Source organism: Aquila chrysaetos, chromosome 9 (genome assembly GCF_900496995.4).
Source record: "Aquila chrysaetos chrysaetos chromosome 9, bAquChr1.4, whole genome shotgun sequence".
NCBI lineage: Eukaryota > Metazoa > Chordata > Aves > Accipitriformes > Accipitridae > Aquila > Aquila chrysaetos.
In genome coordinates, this window is record NC_044012.1 from 25648745 (window position 1) to 25667659 (window position 18915).

At 60.4% G+C, this 18915-nt stretch overlaps 6 protein-coding genes and 1 pseudogene across 6 annotated transcripts; 3 read left to right on the forward strand and 4 right to left on the reverse strand.

The window, feature by feature from the left end:
• Positions 1–2065: 2065 nt before the first annotated feature.
• On the reverse strand, positions 2066–2473 carry LOC115346111 (claw keratin-like). Its single transcript, XM_030025783.1, has one exon. It carries the CDS (start codon positions 2471–2473, stop codon positions 2066–2068), a length of 408 nt encoding a protein of 135 aa, XP_029881643.1.
• A 2002-nt stretch (positions 2474–4475) lies between these two features.
• Positions 4476–4926, forward strand: LOC115346127 (claw keratin-like). The gene has a single exon (XM_030025819.1). It carries the CDS (start codon positions 4476–4478, stop codon positions 4881–4883), a length of 408 nt encoding a protein of 135 aa, XP_029881679.1. The 3' UTR covers positions 4884–4926.
• Positions 4927–7031: 2105 nt separating this feature from the next.
• Positions 7032–7778, reverse strand: LOC115346098 (claw keratin-like). The gene has a single exon (XM_030025770.1). It carries the CDS (start codon positions 7776–7778, stop codon positions 7353–7355), a length of 426 nt encoding a protein of 141 aa, XP_029881630.1. The 3' UTR covers positions 7032–7352.
• A 2002-nt stretch (positions 7779–9780) lies between these two features.
• On the forward strand, positions 9781–10376 carry LOC115346073 (claw keratin-like). Its single transcript, XM_030025729.1, has one exon. It carries the CDS (start codon positions 9781–9783, stop codon positions 10186–10188), a length of 408 nt encoding a protein of 135 aa, XP_029881589.1. The 3' UTR covers positions 10189–10376.
• Positions 10377–12656: 2280 nt separating this feature from the next.
• On the reverse strand, positions 12657–13080 carry LOC115346201 (annotated as a pseudogene).
• Positions 13081–15082: 2002 nt separating this feature from the next.
• Positions 15083–15490, forward strand: LOC115346076 (claw keratin-like). Its single transcript, XM_030025732.1, has one exon. It carries the CDS (start codon positions 15083–15085, stop codon positions 15488–15490), a length of 408 nt encoding a protein of 135 aa, XP_029881592.1.
• Positions 15491–17957: 2467 nt separating this feature from the next.
• LOC115345924 (claw keratin-like) lies at positions 17958–18347 on the reverse strand. Its single transcript, XM_030025448.1, has one exon. It carries the CDS (start codon positions 18345–18347, stop codon positions 17958–17960), a length of 390 nt encoding a protein of 129 aa, XP_029881308.1.
• Between the last annotated feature and the right edge of the window lie 568 nt (positions 18348–18915).

The window sequence follows — 18915 nt, forward strand, 5'->3', positions numbered from 1 at the left end:
CCAAACCTCGGGGCGTGTTGGTCCGGGCTGCTTGAGTCTGCCACGGTAGTGCCCTTGGAGCATTTGGGCAGTTTGCTCGGTGTCTTACAGCTGATGATGACAGTCCCAGCTGAGCCTTGTAGAGCACATCCCACTGAGCTTCCTCTGGTCTCCCACCAGCAACAAACACAATACATTCCCAAAGCCCACTTTGAATACGTGAAAGCGCCATAGGGGTCTTGCAGAAGCTCTTCCAAATCCCCTGCAAAACCAGCATGCCAGGCATTACCTCCTTTTACTGCCTTGTTAACGGTCACGTTTGGAGGTCCAGGGAAATGGAGAGACGACCGCTGCATGTACAGCGCTGCTGGCCGTGCCCCTGTGCCCAGCTAGAGGTGGGGGCCACCGGGAAGGAGTGAGATAGACACAGCCACGTCTTCCCAAATTTCCCCTCAGAGGCCTGAAGTGGCCACGGGTATCCAGTCAGGTGAAGCACAAAGCTCTCCGAGCAGGAGGTTGGGTCGTCTACCCTCCTGAGGTGCCTCCCTTCTCCAAGTATCTTCTGATCTTGTGATCCCAGGACGGCAAAGTGGTCTTGGACAGAGACACTTCCGGCCAGAGCCACCAGGAAGGGCAGTGTGGCAGCACGTTGGTCACTGCTGGGGAGCTCAAGAAAAGATGTCTCATCCGCAGGTGTGAACACAGAGGATGGGGTAGAAGGCAGCAAGATGGCAAGAGCAGGCGTTCCTTCCTTCCACTGCCTGAACTGAAGTTTGCACGTCTTCTCTTTCCCTTGAGGGTGTTTCAATCTCTGCCCGTCCTCACAGCTGGCCAGGTCCCCCTGCACTGACTCTCGGCCATCCCCCAGGTCCTGGCTCACGTGGTGTCCCCTGTGTGTCTGCTGAGGGCACAGTGGTGGAAGGGGGTTCTGGTGACCCCGTCATGGCTGCTGTGGCTGGGTGCTTTGCGGGGGGTGTGGCAGTGTGGGCTACTTTGTGGGCTGGTGTGCAAACAAGGGCCAGCAAATCTGGTCCAGAGCACCGGGCTGTGGGAAGCTCTCCTGTCATTCTTTTCCTGGGCAGAGCCGTATCCCCAGGTGGCAGGTGGGTGACACAGGGAATCCCAGGAAGAGCTTCTGCTCCAGCAGTGGGGGCAAGACGGGGCCAAAAGTGCTGCAAGCAGCAGTGGAAGACGGAGGAAAAACAGGGTGAGGAGGTGGTGCAGGGGTGCAGGGATGTGGAGGGGATGGAGGCATGGCAGTTGGGGAGGTGCCGGGGGTTGCTCACCGTCTCCCCTATCGACCCGTGGCCTCCCGAGTGGCTCTGACCTGGGCCTTTGCCGTTGGAGCGGCTCCGTTGGCATCCCAGTCCCCGCAGCCCTGAGGCTGCAGGCAGCCCGTGGGGAATGGCCAGAGTGGGCGGCAAGCTCACTGTGGGGCCCAACAGCTCTTCTGGGGCTGTAGAGTGCAGGAGCCCAAAGTGGGGGGAAGACAGGGAAGGGAAAGAGGGAGAAGCTGTTGGTGAAGGAGACGAGCGTGATCCCTGCTGCATAAGACTGGCTGGTGGAGGGACGTGCTGCCAAGGGCAGGCAGGAGGAAGCACAGCAGCTCCTGCAGGTGCCCCTGACGAGGCCCCGGGTGGGAGCTGGCTGGGGCGGCCCAGGGAGCCAAGGCTGCCACTCGGGGTACTGGGTATGGAGGAAGGATGAAGAAAAACCATGGGTCGACCTTGCGATGCGACACAGCTTTTATTGCACTCTGAGGGGAGGAGGCAGTTGGGAGAAGAGCAGGGCCCCGGCCAAGGGCAGCCCCACATCTCCTGGCAGCCGGCAGAGCGAGAGTGAGCATCAGCCGTGCCGCAGGAGCAGGCGCTTAGTGCGGGTCTCTGTCATCAGGGGGCAACAAGTCTTGAAGGGATGCTCAAGTAGGGCAGGAGAAGGCAGAGTTGGGCCCCAAGCAGGCACGAGGCACCCAAGCTCCGGAGAGCAGCAATGCCGAAGGCATGTCCTTCCACAGAGCGTCATGTCGGCACGTGCCAGGGGCTTTTCTGGAGCTCTCCTTCATCTGTGGCCGGACCCGGTGTGGGGCTTAGCAGGGCCCACAGTTGCCGTTGAGGTACCTGTGGCCGCGGCCCCAGCCGCCATATCCGCAACCCCCGTAGCCTCCGTAGCCCCCAAGGCCTCCATAGCCTCCGTAGCCCCAAGAGCCTCCATAGCCCCCAAGGCCTCCAAAACCGCCGCGGCCTCCAAAACCGCCGCGGCCTCCAAAAGTGCCACCAAAGCCCCCTCCAACTCCGGGGGCTCCCGCCGAGCCAACAACGCTGTACTGCGGGAAGGAGCTGAGGATGGGCCCGGGGAAGGTGATCACCGAGGGCGGGGGCTGGATCACCACCGTGGAGTCGGGGCACTGCCGCACGCAGGGCTCGTTGCAGGTGTCAGCCAGCGGGGCCGGGGCGGCCACCCCGCAGGAAGGGGCGCACAGGCTGGAGCAGGACATCTTCCAGGCAGGCAAGGAGTGCTGGAAAAGGCACCGGGGATTAGGCCAGGGTGTGGGGAAGGGGCTGTATGGAGGGAGGCAGGCAGAGATCCCCAAGAGGCTTCCAAGAGCTGGACTTACCCAGTTGATTAGGAGAGTCAAGTGGAGGAAGATGGATAGAGGGCTGCAAAGGCCTCAGCTCTTTTATACATGTCCCACACTGCCTGGGGCATCGGCCAAGGGGGTGGTGGTGGAAACCCCACGTAATCATGAAATCAAGTGAAAAAGCTTCATGACACAGATAATGAAGCGAGACAATTATATCCCTCTTCACTGGGGACTTTGGTGTGCAAACGTGCCCTGAAGAGGATAGGGGCGATGGGAGGGACAGACCGTGGCACGTCATTACATGAAAGACAAGGCGGTGCTGTAGTTGACCTCGTGCCACCAGTAAACCCCGATCTGTCCCTGATCCCCCACTTTGCCTGTGTAGAAGAGTCCTGGGCATCTTGCAGAAGTGCTTTGCAATCCTGGGCACAGCCATCACGCCTGTCATTAGCTCTCTTTTACAGGCTGGTAAACAGAGGCAGCGGGAGGTTGGGCAAAGGCAGAAGCCATTCCACACGCTCGGGGTGACTTCCAAATGCCCACCATCTCTGAATGCCCAGCAACAGCTGCGCGTCTCACGGTCTTGGGGTCCACAGGCATCTCTGCTAATTGCCCACCCTGAGGGCTCTGGCGGGCATTGGGGTTTTTAGGTCCCGGTTTCACTTGACGGCCACGCAAAGAGTAGAGGAGACGGGTGCCATGTGCGGCAAAACCGCAAACGCACAGGAGGCTGGTAGAGACGCGATGGGCACGGCAGTGGGGTAGAGCACAGGAGACCTCTGAGGCGGGGGACGTATATGGCGGAGCAGAAGGGCAGCAACGGGACCAGGTCACTGTCAGCTCCTTCAGCCTCATGTCTGTGAGCGTGGTCCTCCCCGAGCCCCCTCTGGAGGGACTTGATTACTCAGCTGGGCACTGAGGACCGTGCCCGGAGATGCTGGCCGAGCACCCACAGAGAGCCAGGCTGCATGTGGCCACGCTCCCTACGGGCACAGGCATGCTGGGCACCGATGGCTCTGGGTGCGTGGCTGGACTGCTGCTGAGTGCTGAGTGTGGCGTGGCTGGGGACAGCAATCTTCTGCAAGATGCCCAGGATTCTTCTACGTAAGCAAAGTGAGGGATTAGGGACAGGTCAGGGTTTATTGGTGCCGCGAGTTCAGCTACAGCAGCGCCTTGTCTTTCATGTAATGATGTGTCACAGCCTGTCCCTCCCATCACCTCTTTCTTCTCCGGGGCACATTTGCACGCCAATGTCCCCAGTGAGGAGGCACATAGTTGTCTCGCATCACTAGCTGTGCCAGGAAGCTTGTCCGCTTGAATTCATAATTACCTGGGGTTTTTGCAACCGCCCCCTTGGCCGATGGCCCGGGCAGTCTGGGGCATGTATAAAAGAGCTGAGGGCTTTGCAGCCCTCTATCCAGTTTCCTCCGCTTGACTCTCCTGACCATTGTGGTAAGTCCAAGTCTCACCTCCACCTTTCCTTCCTCAGCAGTGGCTTTCTCAAGGTCTCTTTTGCCGAGTGCTCCGCCACACTTTCATAGCACATGGTTAGGATGTGATGGTGCTGTTTCAGAACTACGGAAAGGATGGAAATTTAAACTCACAGGTACGACGCCCCGAGTATACCAGTGCCCTCAAGTCCTTTGGGAGCTTGGTGATTTTCCATCTGCTTTGGATGAGGGAGTTTTGCCTCCCTCCCGTGGCCGAGTAAGAACCAGGGAGCATGAGGGCAGCAAGGGCTCTAAAGCAGCATGTCAACTCTGGAACGTGTTTTTGCTGTGACTGCCGAGATAATCCCGAGCACGCCCTGGGACACAGGTTCCAAGTGTGAGAGAGGCCGGAGGGACTTAGCATCAGGCCTTGCACTGAGCCAGAGCTCTGCCTTGTCTTGCAGCTTTACCTCCCGAACCCAAGGATGTCCTGCTCCAGCCTGTGCGCCCCTTCCTGCGGGGTGGCCGCCCTGGCCCCGCTGGCTGACACCTGCAACGAGCCCTGCGTGCGGCAGTGCCCCGACTCCACGGTGGTGATCCAGCCCCCGCCCTCGGTGGTCACCTTCCCCGGGCCCATCCTCAGCTCCTTCCCGCAGTACAGCGTTGTTGGCTCGGCGGGAGCCCCCGGAGTTGGAGGGGGCTTTGGTGGCACTTTTGGAGGCCGCGGCGGTTTTGGAGGCCTTGGGGGCTATGGAGGCTCTTGGGGCTACGGAGGCTACGGGGGCTATGGAGGCTACGGGGGCTACGGAGGCTATGGGGGCTACGGGGGTTGCGGATATGGCGGCTGGGGCCGAGGCCACAGGTACCTCAACGGCAACTGTGGGCCCTGCTAAGCCCCACACCGGGTCCGGCCACAGATGAAGGAGAGCTCCAGAAAAGCCCCCGGCACGTGCCGACACGACGCTCTGTGGAAGGACATGCCTTCGGCATTGCTGCTCTCCGGAGCTTGGGTGCCTCGTGCCTGCTTGGGGCCCAACTCTGCCTTCTCCTGCCCTACTTGAGCATCCCTTCAAGACTTGTTGCGCCCTGATGACAGAGACCCGCACTAAGCGCCTGCTCCTGCGGCACGGCTGATGCTCACTCTCGCTCTGCCGGCTGCCAGGAGATGTGGGGCTGCCCTTGGCCGGGGCGCTGCTCTTCTCCCAACTGCCTCCTCCCCTCAGAGTGCAATAAAAGCTGTGTCGCATCGCAAGGTCGACCCATGGTTTTTCTTCATCCCTCCTTCTTCTTTCCCCCAAACCTCGGGGCGTGTTGGTCCGGGCTGCTTGAGTCTGCCACGGTAGTGCCCTTGGAGCATTTGGGCAGTTTGCTCGGTGTCTTACAGCTGATGATGACAGTCCCAGCTGAGCCTTGTAGAGCACATCCCACTGAGCTTCCTCTGGTCTCCCACCAGCAACAAACACAATACATTCCCAAAGCCCACTTTGAATACGTGAAAGCGCCATAGGGGTCTTGCAGAAGCTCTTCCAAATCCCCTGCAAAACCAGCATGCCAGGCATTACCTCCTTTTACTGCCTTGTTAACGGTCACGTTTGGAGGTCCAGGGAAATGGAGAGACGACCGCTGCATGTACAGCGCTGCTGGCCGTGCCCCTGTGCCCAGCTAGAGGTGGGGGCCACCGGGAAGGAGTGAGATAGACACAGCCACGTCTTCCCAAATTTCCCCTCAGAGGCCTGAAGTGGCCACGGGTATCCAGTCAGGTGAAGCACAAAGCTCTCCGAGCAGGAGGTTGGGTCGTCTACCCTCCTGAGGTGCCTCCCTTCTCCAAGTATCTTCTGATCTTGTGATCCCAGGACGGCAAAGTGGTCTTGGACAGAGACACTTCCGGCCAGAGCCACCAGGAAGGGCAGTGTGGCAGCACGTTGGTCACTGCTGGGGAGCTCAAGAAAAGATGTCTCATCCGCAGGTGTGAACACAGAGGATGGGGTAGAAGGCAGCAAGATGGCAAGAGCAGGCGTTCCTTCCTTCCACTGCCTGAACTGAAGTTTGCACAGTCTTCTCTTTCCCTTGAGGGTGTTTCAATCTCTGCCCGTCCTCACAGCTGGCCAGGTCCCCCTGCACTGACTCTCGGCCATCCCCCAGGTCCTGGCTCACGTGGTGTCCCCTGTGTGTCTGCTGAGGGCACAGTGGTGGAAGGGGGTTCTGGTGACCCCGTCATGGCTGCTGTGGCTGGGTGCTTTGCGGGGGGTGTGGCAGTGTGGGCTACTTTGTGGGCTGGTGTGCAAACAAGGGCCAGCAAATCTGGTCCAGAGCACCGGGCTGTGGGAAGCTCTCCTGTCATTCTTTTCCTGGGCAGAGCCGTATCCCCAGGTGGCAGGTGGGTGACACAGGGAATCCCAGGAAGAGCTTCTGCTCCAGCAGTGGGGGGCAAGACGGGGCCAAAAGTGCTGCAAGCAGCAGTGGAAGACGGAGGAAAAACAGGGTGAGGAGGTGGTGCAGGGGTGCAGGGATGTGGAGGGGATGGAGGCATGGCAGTTGGGGAGGTGCCGGGGGTTGCTCACCGTCTCCCCTATCGACCCGTGGCCTCCCGAGTGGCTCTGACCTGGGCCTTTGCCGTTGGAGCGGCTCCGTTGGCATCCCAGTCCCCGCAGCCCTGAGGCTGCAGGCAGCCCGTGGGGAATGGCCAGAGTGGGCGGCAAGCTCACTGTGGGGCCCAACAGCTCTTCTGGGGCTGTAGAGTGCAGGAGCCCAAAGTGGGGGGAAGACAGGGAAGGGAAAGAGGGAGAAGCTGTTGGTGAAGGAGACGAGCAGTGATCCCTGCTGCATAAGACTGGCTGGTGGAGGGACGTGCTGCCAAGGGCAGGCAGGAGGAAGCACAGCAGCTCCTGCAGGTGCCCCTGACGAGGCCCCGGGTGGGAGCTGGCTGGGGCGGCCCAGGGAGCCAAGGCTGCCACTCGGGGTACTGGGTATGGAGGAAGGATGAAGAAAAACCATGGGTCGACCTTGCGATGCGACACAGCTTTTATTGCACTCTGAGGGGAGGAGGCAGTTGGGAGAAGAGCAGGGCCCCGGCCAAGGGCAGCCCCACATCTCCTGGCAGCCGGCAGAGCGAGAGTGAGCATCAGCCGTGCCGCAGGAGCAGGCGCTTAGTGCGGGTCTCTGTCATCAGGGGGCAACAAGTCTTGAAGGGATGCTCAAGTAGGGCAGGAGAAGGCAGAGTTGGGCCCCAAGCAGGCACGAGGCACCCAAGCTCCGGAGAGCAGCAATGCCGAAGGCATGTCCTTCCACAGAGCGTCGTGTCGGCACGTGCCGGGGGCTTTTCTGGAGCTCTCCTTCATCTGTGGCCGGACCCAGTGTGGGGCTTAGCAGGGCCCACAGTTGCCGTTGAGGTACCTGTGGCCGCGGCCCCAGCCGCCATATCCGCAACCCCCGTAGCCTCCGTAGCCCCCATAGCCTCCGTAGCCCCCGTAGCCTCCATAGCCCCCAAGGCCTCCATAGCCCCAAGAGCCCCAAGAGCCTCCATAGCCCCCAAGGCCTCCAAAACCGCCGCGGCCTCCAAAAGTGCCACCAAAGCCCCCTCCAACTCCGGGGGCTCCCGCCGAGCCAACAACGCTGTACTGCGGGAAGGAGCTGAGGATGGGCCCGGGGAAGGTGATCACCGAGGGCGGGGGCTGGATCACCACCGTGGAGTCGGGGCACTGCCGCACGCAGGGCTCGTTGCAGGTGTCAGCCAGCGGGGCCGGGGCGGCCACCCCGCAGGAAGGGGCGCACAGGCTGGAGCAGGACATCTTCCAGGCAGGCAAGGAGTGCTGGAAAAGGCACCGGGGATTAGGCCAGGGTGTGGGGAAGGGGCTGTATGGAGGGAGGCAGGCAGAGATCCCCAAGAGGCTTCCAAGAGCTGGACTTACCCAGTTGATTAGGAGAGTCAAGTGGAGGAAGATGGATAGAGGGCTGCAAAGGCCTCAGCTCTTTTATACATGTCCCACACTGCCTGGGGCATCGGCCAAGGGGGTGGTGGTGGAAACCCCACGTAATCATGAAATCAAGTGAAAAAGCTTCATGACACAGATAATGAAGCGAGACAATTATATCCCTCTTCACTGGGGACTTTGGTGTGCAAACGTGCCCTGAAGAGGATAGGGGCGATGGGAGGGACAGACCGTGGCACGTCATTACATGAAAGACAAGGCGGTGCTGTAGTTGACCTCGTGCCACCAGTAAACCCCGATCTGTCCCTGATCCCCCACTTTGCCTGTGTAGAAGAGTCCTGGGCATCTTGCAGAAGTGCTTTGCAATCCTGGGCACAGCCATCACGCCTGTCATTAGCTCTCTTTTACAGGCTGGTAAACAGAGGCAGCGGGAGGTTGGGCAAAGGCAGAAGCCATTCCACACGCTCGGGGTGACTTCCAAATGCCCACCATCTCTGAATGCCCAGCAACAGCTGCGCGTCTCACGGTCTTGGGGTCCACAGGCATCTCTGCTAATTGCCCACCCTGAGGGCTCTGGCGGGCATTGGGGTTTTTAGGTCCCGGTTTCACTTGACGGCCACGCAAAGAGTAGAGGAGACGGGTGCCATGTGCGGCAAAACCGCAAACGCACAGGAGGCTGGTAGAGACGCGATGGGCACGGCAGTGGGGTAGAGCACAGGAGACCTCTGAGGCGGGGGACGTATATGGCGGAGCAGAAGGGCAGCAACGGGACCAGGTCACTGTCAGCTCCTTCAGCCTCATGTCTGTGAGCGTGGTCCTCCCCGAGCCCCCTCTGGAGGGACTTGATTACTCAGCTGGGCACTGAGGACCGTGCCCGGAGATGCTGGCCGAGCACCCACAGAGAGCCAGGCTGCATGTGGCCACGCTCCCTACGGGCACAGGCATGCTGGGCACCGATGGCTCTGGGTGCGTGGCTGGACTGCTGCTGAGTGCTGAGTGTGGCGTGGCTGGGGACAGCAATCTTCTGCAAGATGCCCAGGATTCTTCTACGTAAGCAAAGTGAGGGATTAGGGACAGGTCAGGGTTTATTGGTGCCGCGAGTTCAGCTACAGCAGCGCCTTGTCTTTCATGTAATGATGTGTCACAGCCTGTCCCTCCCATCACCTCTTTCTTCTCCGGGGCACATTTGCACGCCAATGTCCCCAGTGAGGAGGCACATAGTTGTCTCGCATCACTAGCTGTGCCAGGAAGCTTGTCCGCTTGAATTCATAATTACCTGGGGTTTTTGCAACCGCCCCCTTGGCCGATGGCCCGGGCAGTCTGGGGCATGTATAAAAGAGCTGAGGGCTTTGCAGCCCTCTATCCAGTTTCCTCCGCTTGACTCTCCTGACCATTGTGGTAAGTCCAAGTCTCACCTCCACCTTTCCTTCCTCAGCAGTGGCTTTCTCAAGGTCTCTTTTGCCGAGTGCTCCGCCACACTTTCATAGCACATGGTTAGGATGTGATGGTGCTGTTTCAGAACTACGGAAAGGATGGAAATTTAAACTCACAGGTACGACGCCCCGAGTATACCAGTGCCCTCAAGTCCTTTGGGAGCTTGGTGATTTTCCATCTGCTTTGGATGAGGGAGTTTTGCCTCCCTCCCGTGGCCGAGTAAGAACCAGGGAGCATGAGGGCAGCAAGGGCTCTAAAGCAGCATGTCAACTCTGGAACGTGTTTTTGCTGTGACTGCCGAGATAATCCCGAGCACGCCCTGGGACACAGGTTCCAAGTGTGAGAGAGGCCGGAGGGACTTAGCATCAGGCCTTGCACTGAGCCAGAGCTCTGCCTTGTCTTGCAGCTTTACCTCCCGAACCCAAGGATGTCCTGCTCCAGCCTGTGCGCCCCTTCCTGCGGGGTGGCCGCCCCGGCCCCGCTGGCTGACACCTGCAACGAGCCCTGCGTGCGGCAGTGCCCCGACTCCACGGTGGTGATCCAGCCCCCGCCCTCGGTGGTCACCTTCCCCGGGCCCATCCTCAGCTCCTTCCCGCAGTACAGCGTTGTTGGCTCGGCGGGAGCCCCCGGAGTTGGAGGGGGCTTTGGTGGCACTTTTGGAGGCCGCGGCGGTTTTGGAGGCCTTGGGGGCTATGGAGGCTCTTGGGGCTACGGAGGCTACGGGGGCTATGGAGGCTACGGGGGCTACGGAGGCTATGGGGGCTACGGGGGTTGCGGATATGGCGGCTGGGGCCGAGGCCACAGGTACCTCAACGGCAACTGTGGGCCCTGCTAAGCCCCACACCGGGTCCGGCCACAGATGAAGGAGAGCTCCAGAAAAGCCCCCGGCACGTGCCGACACGACGCTCTGTGGAAGGACATGCCTTCGGCATTGCTGCTCTCCGGAGCTTGGGTGCCTCGTGCCTGCTTGGGGCCCAACTCTGCCTTCTCCTGCCCTACTTGAGCATCCCTTCAAGACTTGTTGCCCCCTGATGACAGAGACCCGCACTAAGCGCCTGCTCCTGCGGCACGGCTGATGCTCACTCTCGCTCTGCCGGCTGCCAGGAGATGTGGGGCTGCCCTTGGCCGGGGCGCTGCTCTTCTCCCAACTGCCTCCTCCCCTCAGAGTGCAATAAAAGCTGTGTCGCATCGCAAGGTCGACCCATGGTTTTTCTTCATCCCTCCTTCTTCTTTCCCCCAAACCTCGGGGCGTGTTGGTCCGGGCTGCTTGAGTCTGCCACGGTAGTGCCCTTGGAGCATTTGGGCAGTTTGCTCGGTGTCTTACAGCTGATGATGACAGTCCCAGCTGAGCCTTGTAGAGCACATCCCACTGAGCTTCCTCTGGTCTCCCACCAGCAACAAACACAATACATTCCCAAAGCCCACTTTGAATACGTGAAAGCGCCATAGGGGTCTTGCAGAAGCTCTTCCAAATCCCCTGCAAAACCAGCATGCCAGGCATTACCTCCTTTTACTGCCTTGTTAACGGTCACGTTTGGAGGTCCAGGGAAATGGAGAGACGACCGCTGCATGTACAGCGCTGCTGGCCGTGCCCCTGTGCCCAGCTAGAGGTGGGGGCCACCGGGAAGGAGTGAGATAGACACAGCCACGTCTTCCCAAATTTCCCCTCAGAGGCCTGAAGTGGCCACGGGTATCCAGTCAGGTGAAGCACAAAGCTCTCCGAGCAGGAGGTTGGGTCGTCTACCCTCCTGAGGTGCCTCCCTTCTCCAAGTATCTTCTGATCTTGTGATCCCAGGACGGCAAAGTGGTCTTGGACAGAGACACTTCCGGCCAGAGCCACCAGGAAGGGCAGTGTGGCAGCACGTTGGTCACTGCTGGGGAGCTCAAGAAAAGATGTCTCATCCGCAGGTGTGAACACAGAGGATGGGGTAGAAGGCAGCAAGATGGCAAGAGCAGGCGTTCCTTCCTTCCACTGCCTGAACTGAAGTTTGCACGTCTTCTCTTTCCCTTGAGGGTGTTTCAATCTCTGCCCGTCCTCACAGCTGGCCAGGTCCCCCTGCACTGACTCTCGGCCATCCCCCAGGTCCTGGCTCACGTGGTGTCCCCTGTGTGTCTGCTGAGGGCACAGTGGTGGAAGGGGGTTCTGGTGACCCCGTCATGGCTGCTGTGGCTGGGTGCTTTGCGGGGGGTGTGGCAGTGTGGGCTACTTTGTGGGCTGGTGTGCAAACAAGGGCCAGCAAATCTGGTCCAGAGCACCGGGCTGTGGGAAGCTCTCCTGTCATTCTTTTCCTGGGCAGAGCCGTATCCCCAGGTGGCAGGTGGGTGACACAGGGAATCCCAGGAAGAGCTTCTGCTCCAGCAGTGGGGGCAAGACGGGGCCAAAAGTGCTGCAAGCAGCAGTGGAAGACGGAGGAAAAACAGGGTGAGGAGGTGGTGCAGGGGTGCAGGGATGTGGAGGGGATGGAGGCATGGCAGTTGGGGAGGTGCCGGGGGTTGCTCACCGTCTCCCCTATCGACCCGTGGCCTCCCGAGTGGCTCTGACCTGGGCCTTTGCCGTTGGAGCGGCTCCGTTGGCATCCCAGTCCCCGCAGCCCTGAGGCTGCAGGCAGCCCGTGGGGAATGGCCAGAGTGGGCGGCAAGCTCACTGTGGGGCCCAACAGCTCTTCTGGGGCTGTAGAGTGCAGGAGCCCAAAGTGGGGGGAAGACAGGGAAGGGAAAGAGGGAGAAGCTGTTGGTGAAGGAGACGAGCAGTGATCCCTGCTGCATAAGACTGGCTGGTGGAGGGACGTGCTGCCAAGGGCAGGCAGGAGGAAGCACAGCAGCTCCTGCAGGTGCCCCTGACGAGGCCCCGGGTGGGAGCTGGCTGGGGCGGCCCAGGGAGCCAAGGCTGCCACTCGGGGTACTGGGTATGGAGGAAGGATGAAGAAAAACCATGGGTCGACCTTGCGATGCGACACAGCTTTTATTGCACTCTGAGGGGAGGAGGCAGTTGGGAGAAGAGCAGGGCCCCGGCCAAGGGCAGCCCCACATCTCCTGGCAGCCGGCAGAGCGAGAGTGAGCATCAGCCGTGCCGCAGGAGCAGGCGCTTAGTGCGGGTCTCTGTCATCAGGGGGCAACAAGTCTTGAAGGGATGCTCAAGTAGGGCAGGAGAAGGCAGAGTTGGGCCCCAAGCAGGCACGAGGCACCCAAGCTCCGGAGAGCAGCAATGCCGAAGGCATGTCCTTCCACAGAGCGTCGTGTCGGCACGTGCCAGGGGGCTTTTCTGGAGCTCTCCTTCATCTGTGGCCGGACCCGGTGTGGGGCTTAGCAGGGCCCACAGTTGCCGTTGAGGTACCTGTGGCCTCGGCCCCAGCCGCCATATCCGCAACCCCCGTAGCCTCCGTAGCCCCCATAGCCTCCGTAGCCCCCGTAGCCTCCATAGCCCAAGGCCTCCATAGCCCCAAGAGCCCCAAGAGCCTCCATAGCCCCCAAGGCCTCCAAAACCGCCGCGGCCTCCAAAAGTGCCACCAAAGCCCCCTCCAACTCCGGGGGCTCCCGCCGAGCCAACAACGCTGTACTGCGGGAAGGAGCTGAGGATGGGCCCGGGGAAGGTGATCACCGAGGGCGGGGGCTGGATCACCACCGTGGAGTCGGGGCACTGCCGCACGCAGGGCTCGTTGCAGGTGTCAGCCAGCGGGGCCGGGGCGGCCACCCCGCAGGAAGGGGCGCACAGGCTGGAGCAGGACATCTTCCAGGCAGGCAAGGAGTGCTGGAAAAGGCACCGGGGATTAGGCCAGGGTGTGGGGAAGGGGCTGTATGGAGGGAGGCAGGCAGAGATCCCCAAGAGGCTTCCAAGAGCTGGACTTACCCAGTTGATTAGGAGAGTCAAGTGGAGGAAGATGGATAGAGGGCTGCAAAGGCCTCAGCTCTTTTATACATGTCCCACACTGCCTGGGGCATCGGCCAAGGGGGTGGTGGTGGAAACCCCACGTAATCATGAAATCAAGTGAAAAAGCTTCATGACACAGATAATGAAGCGAGACAATTATATCCCTCTTCACTGGGGACTTTGGTGTGCAAACGTGCCCTGAAGAGGATAGGGGCGATGGGAGGGACAGACCGTGGCACGTCATTACATGAAAGACAAGGCGGTGCTGTAGTTGACCTCGTGCCACCAGTAAACCCCGATCTGTCCCTGATCCCCCACTTTGCCTGTGTAGAAGAGTCCTGGGCATCTTGCAGAAGTGCTTTGCAATCCTGGGCACAGCCATCACGCCTGTCATTAGCTCTCTTTTACAGGCTGGTAAACAGAGGCAGCGGGAGGTTGGGCAAAGGCAGAAGCCATTCCACACGCTCGGGGTGACTTCCAAATGCCCACCATCTCTGAATGCCCAGCAACAGCTGCGCGTCTCACGGTCTTGGGGTCCACAGGCATCTCTGCTAATTGCCCACCCTGAGGGCTCTGGCGGGCATTGGGGTTTTTAGGTCCCGGTTTCACTTGACGGCCACGCAAAGAGTAGAGGAGACGGGTGCCATGTGCGGCAAAACCGCAAACGCACAGGAGGCTGGTAGAGACGCGATGGGCACGGCAGTGGGGTAGAGCACAGGAGACCTCTGAGGCGGGGGACGTATATGGCGGAGCAGAAGGGCAGCAACGGGACCAGGTCACTGTCAGCTCCTTCAGCCTCATGTCTGTGAGCGTGGTCCTCCCCGAGCCCCCTCTGGAGGGACTTGATTACTCAGCTGGGCACTGAGGACCGTGCCCGGAGATGCTGGCCGAGCACCCACAGAGAGCCAGGCTGCATGTGGCCACGCTCCCTACGGGCACAGGCATGCTGGGCACCGATGGCTCTGGGTGCGTGGCTGGACTGCTGCTGAGTGCTGAGTGTGGCGTGGCTGGGGACAGCAATCTTCTGCAAGATGCCCAGGATTCTTCTACGTAAGCAAAGTGAGGGATTAGGGACAGGTCAGGGTTTATTGGTGCCGCGAGTTCAGCTACAGCAGCGCCTTGTCTTTCATGTAATGATGTGTCACAGCCTGTCCCTCCCATCACCTCTTTCTTCTCCGGGGCACATTTGCACGCCAATGTCCCCAGTGAGGAGGCACATAGTTGTCTCGCATCACTAGCTGTGCCAGGAAGCTTGTCCGCTTGAATTCATAATTACCTGGGGTTTTTGCAACCGCCCCCTTGGCCGATGGCCCGGGCAGTCTGGGGCATGTATAAAAGAGCTGAGGGCTTTGCAGCCCTCTATCCAGTTTCCTCCGCTTGACTCTCCTGACCATTGTGGTAAGTCCAAGTCTCACCTCCACCTTTCCTTCCTCAGCAGTGGCTTTCTCAAGGTCTCTTTTGCCGAGTGCTCCGCCACACTTTCATAGCACATGGTTAGGATGTGATGGTGCTGTTTCAGAACTACGGAAAGGATGGAAATTTAAACTCACAGGTACGACGCCCCGAGTATACCAGTGCCCTCAAGTCCTTTGGGAGCTTGGTGATTTTCCATCTGCTTTGGATGAGGGAGTTTTGCCTCCCTCCCGTGGCCGAGTAAGAACCAGGGAGCATGAGGGCAGCAAGGGCTCTAAAGCAGCATGTCAACTCTGGAACGTGTTTTTGCTGTGACTGCCGAGATAATCCCGAGCACGCCCTGGGACACAGGTTCCAAGTGTGAGAGAGGCCGGAGGGACTTAGCATCAGGCCTTGCACTGAGCCAGAGCTCTGCCTTGTCTTGCAGCTTTACCTCCCGAACCCAAGGATGTCCTGCTCCAGCCTGTGCGCCCCTTCCTGCGGGGTGGCCGCCCCGGCCCCGCTGGCTGACACCTGCAACGAGCCCTGCGTGCGGCAGTGCCCCGACTCCACGGTGGTGATCCAGCCCCCGCCCTCGGTGGTCACCTTCCCCGGGCCCATCCTCAGCTCCTTCCCGCAGTACAGCGTTGTTGGCTCGGCGGGAGCCCCCGGAGTTGGAGGGGGCTTTGGTGGCACTTTTGGAGGCCGCGGCGGTTTTGGAGGCCTTGGGGGCTATGGAGGCTCTTGGGGCTACGGAGGCTACGGGGGCTATGGAGGCTACGGGGGCTACGGAGGCTATGGGGGCTACGGGGGTTGCGGATATGGCGGCTGGGGCCGCGGCCACAGGTACCTCAACGGCAACTGTGGGCCCTGCTAAGCCCCACACCGGGTCCGGCCACAGATGAAGGAGAGCTCCAGAAAAGCCCCCTGGCACGTGCCGACACGACGCTCTGTGGAAGGACATGCCTTCGGCATTGCTGCTCTCCGGAGCTTGGGTGCCTCGTGCCTGCTTGGGGCCCAACTCTGCCTTCTCCTGCCCTACTTGAGCATCCCTTCAAGACTTGTTGCCCCCTGATGACAGAGACCCGCACTAAGCGCCTGCTCCTGCGGCACGGCTGATGCTCACTCTCGCTCTGCCGGCTGCCAGGAGATGTGGGGCTGCCCTTGGCCGGGGCGCTGCTCTTCTCCCAACTGCCTCCTCCCCTCAGAGTGCAATAAAAGCTGTGTCGCATCGCAAGGTCGACCCATGGTTTTTCTTCATCCCTCCTTCTTCTTTCCCCCAAACCTCGGGGCGTGTTGGTCCGGGCTGCTTGAGTCTGCCACGGTAGTGCCCTTGGAGCATTTGGGCAGTTTGCTCGGTGTCTTACAGCTGATGATGACAGTCCCAGCTGAGCCTTGTAGAGCACATCCCACTGAGCTTCCTCTGGTCTCCCACCAGCAACAAACACAATACATTCCCAAAGCCCACTTTGAATACGTGAAAGCGCCATAGGGGTCTTGCAGAAGCTCTTCCAAATCCCCTGCAAAACCAGCATGCCAGGCATTACCTCCTTTTACTGCCTTGTTAACGGTCACGTTTGGAGGTCCAGGGAAATGGAGAGACGACCGCTGCATGTACAGCGCTGCTGGCCGTGCCCCTGTGCCCAGCTAGAGGTGGGGGCCACCGGGAAGGAGTGAGATAGACACAGCCACGTCTTCCCAAATTTCCCCTCAGAGGCCTGAAGTGGCCACGGGTATCCAGTCAGGTGAAGCACAAAGCTCTCCGAGCAGGAGGTTGGGTCGTCTACCCTCCTGAGGTGCCTCCCTTCTCCAAGTATCTTCTGATCTTGTGATCCCAGGACGGCAAAGTGGTCTTGGACAGAGACACTTCCGGCCAGAGCCACCAGGAAGGGCAGTGTGGCAGCACGTTGGTCACTGCTGGGGAGCTCAAGAAAAGATGTCTCATCCGCAGGTGTGAACACAGAGGATGGGGTAGAAGGCAGCAAGATGGCAAGAGCAGGCGTTCCTTCCTTCCACTGCCTGAACTGAAGTTTGCACGTCTTCTCTTTCCCTTGAGGGTGTTTCAATCTCTGCCCGTCCTCACAGCTGGCCAGGTCCCCCTGCACTGACTCTCGGCCATCCCCCAGGTCCTGGCTCACGTGGTGTCCCCTGTGTGTCTGCTGAGGGCACAGTGGTGGAAGGGGGTTCTGGTGACCCCGTCATGGCTGCTGTGGCTGGGTGCTTTGCGGGGGGTGTGGCAGTGTGGGCTACTTTGTGGGCTGGTGTGCAAACAAGGGCCAGCAAATCTGGTCCAGAGCACCGGGCTGTGGGAAGCTCTCCTGTCATTCTTTTCCTGGGCAGAGCCGTATCCCCAGGTGGCAGGTGGGTGACACAGGGAATCCCAGGAAGAGCTTCTGCTCCAGCAGTGGGGGCAAGACGGGGCCAAAAGTGCTGCAAGCAGCAGTGGAAGACGGAGGAAAAACAGGGTGAGGAGGTGGTGCAGGGGTGCAGGGATGTGGAGGGGATGGAGGCATGGCAGTTGGGGAGGTGCCGGGGGTTGCTCACCGTCTCCCCTATCGACCCGTGGCCTCCCGAGTGGCTCTGACCTGGGCCTTTGCCGTTGGAGCGGCTCCGTTGGCATCCCAGTCCCCGCAGCCCTGAGGCTGCAGGCAGCCCGTGGGGAATGGCCAGAGTGGGCGGCAAGCTCACTGTGGGGCCCAACAGCTCTTCTGGGGCTGTAGAGTGCAGGAGCCCAAAGTGGGGGGAAGACAGGGAAGGGAAAGAGGGAGAAGCTGTTGGTGAAGGAGACGAGCGTGATCCCTGCTGCATAAGACTGGCTGGTGGAGGGACGTGCTGCCAAGGGCAGGCAGGAGGAAGCACAGCAGCTCCTGCAGGTGCCCCTGACGAGGCCCCGGGTGGGAGCTGGCTGGGGCGGCCCCGGGAGCCAAGGCTGCCACTCGGGGTACTGGGTATGGAGGAAGGATGAAGAAAAACCATGGGTCGACCTTGCGATGCGACACAGCTTTTATTGCACTCTGAGGGGAGGAGGCAGTTGGGAGAAGAGCAGGGCCCCGGCCAAGGGCAGCCCCACATCTCCTGGCAGCCGGCAGAGCGAGAGTGAGCATCAGCCGTGCCGCAGGAGCAGGCGCTTAGTGCGGGTCTCTGTCATCAGGGGGCAACAAGTCTTGAAGGGATGCTCAAGTAGGGCAGGAGAAGGCAGAGTTGGGCCCCAAGCAGGCACGAGGCACCCAAGCTCCGGAGAGCAGCAATGCCGAAGGCATGTCCTTCCACAGAGCATCGTGTCGGCACGTGCCAGGGGCTTTTCTGGAGCTCTCCTTCATCTGTGGCCGGACCCGGTGTGGGGCTTAGCAGGGCCCACAGTTGCCGTTGAGGTACCTGTGGCCGCGGCCCCAGCCGCCATATCCGCAACCCCCGTAGCCTCCGTAGCCCCCAAGGCCTCCATAGCCTCCGTAGCCCCAAGAGCCTCCATAGCCCCCAAGGCCTCCAAAACCGCCGCGGCCTCCAAAAGTGCCACCAAAGCCCCCTCCAACTCCGGGGGCTCCCGCCGAGCCAACAACGCTGTACTGCGGGAAGGAGCTGAGGATGGGCCCGGGGAAGGTGATCACCGAGGGCGGGGGCTGGATCACCACCGTGGAGTCGGGGCACTGCCGCACGCAGGGCTCGTTGCAGGTGTCAGCCAGCGGGGCCGGGGCGGCCACCCCGCAGGAAGGGGCGCACAGGCTGGAGCAGGACATCTTCCAGGCAGGCAAGGAGTGCTGGAAAAGGCACCGGGGATTAGGCCAGGGTGTGGGGAAGGGGCTGTATGGAGGGAGGCAGGCAGAGATCCCCAAGAGGCTTCCAAGAGCTGGACTTACCCAGTTGATTAGGAGAGTCAAGTGGAGGAAGATGGATAGAGGGCTGCAAAGGCCTCAGCTCTTTTATACATGTCCCACACTGCCTGGGGCATCGGCCAAGGGGGTGGTGGTGGAAACCCCACGTAATCATGAAATCAAGTGAAAAAGCTTCATGACACAGATAATGAAGCGAGACAATTATATCCCTCTTCACTGGGGACTTTGGTGTGCAAACGTGCCCTGAAGAGGATAGGGGCGATGGGAGGGACAGACCGTGGCACGTCATTACATGAAAGACAAGGCGGTGCTGTAGTTGACCTCGTGCCACCAGTAAACCCCGATCTGTCCCTGATCCCCCACTTTGCCTGTGTAGAAGAGTCCTGGGCATCTTGCAGAAGTGCTTTGCAATCCTGGGCACAGCCATCACGCCTGTCATTAGCTCTCTTTTACAGGCTGGTAAACAGAGGCA

What these genes read in the sequence shown, in the direction of transcription:
- LOC115346127 (XM_030025819.1), top strand. Translation starts at nt 4,476, where the DNA reads ATGTCCTGCTCCAGCCTGTGCGCCCCTTCCTGCGGGGTGGCCGCCCTG.
- LOC115346073 (XM_030025729.1), top strand. Translation starts at nt 9,781, where the DNA reads ATGTCCTGCTCCAGCCTGTGCGCCCCTTCCTGCGGGGTGGCCGCCCCG.
- LOC115346098 (XM_030025770.1), bottom strand. Translation starts at nt 7,778, where the DNA reads ATGTCCTGCTCCAGCCTGTGCGCCCCTTCCTGCGGGGTGGCCGCCCCG.
- LOC115346076 (XM_030025732.1), top strand. Translation starts at nt 15,083, where the DNA reads ATGTCCTGCTCCAGCCTGTGCGCCCCTTCCTGCGGGGTGGCCGCCCCG.
- LOC115346111 (XM_030025783.1), bottom strand. Translation starts at nt 2,473, where the DNA reads ATGTCCTGCTCCAGCCTGTGCGCCCCTTCCTGCGGGGTGGCCGCCCCG.
- LOC115345924 (XM_030025448.1), bottom strand. Translation starts at nt 18,347, where the DNA reads ATGTCCTGCTCCAGCCTGTGCGCCCCTTCCTGCGGGGTGGCCGCCCCG.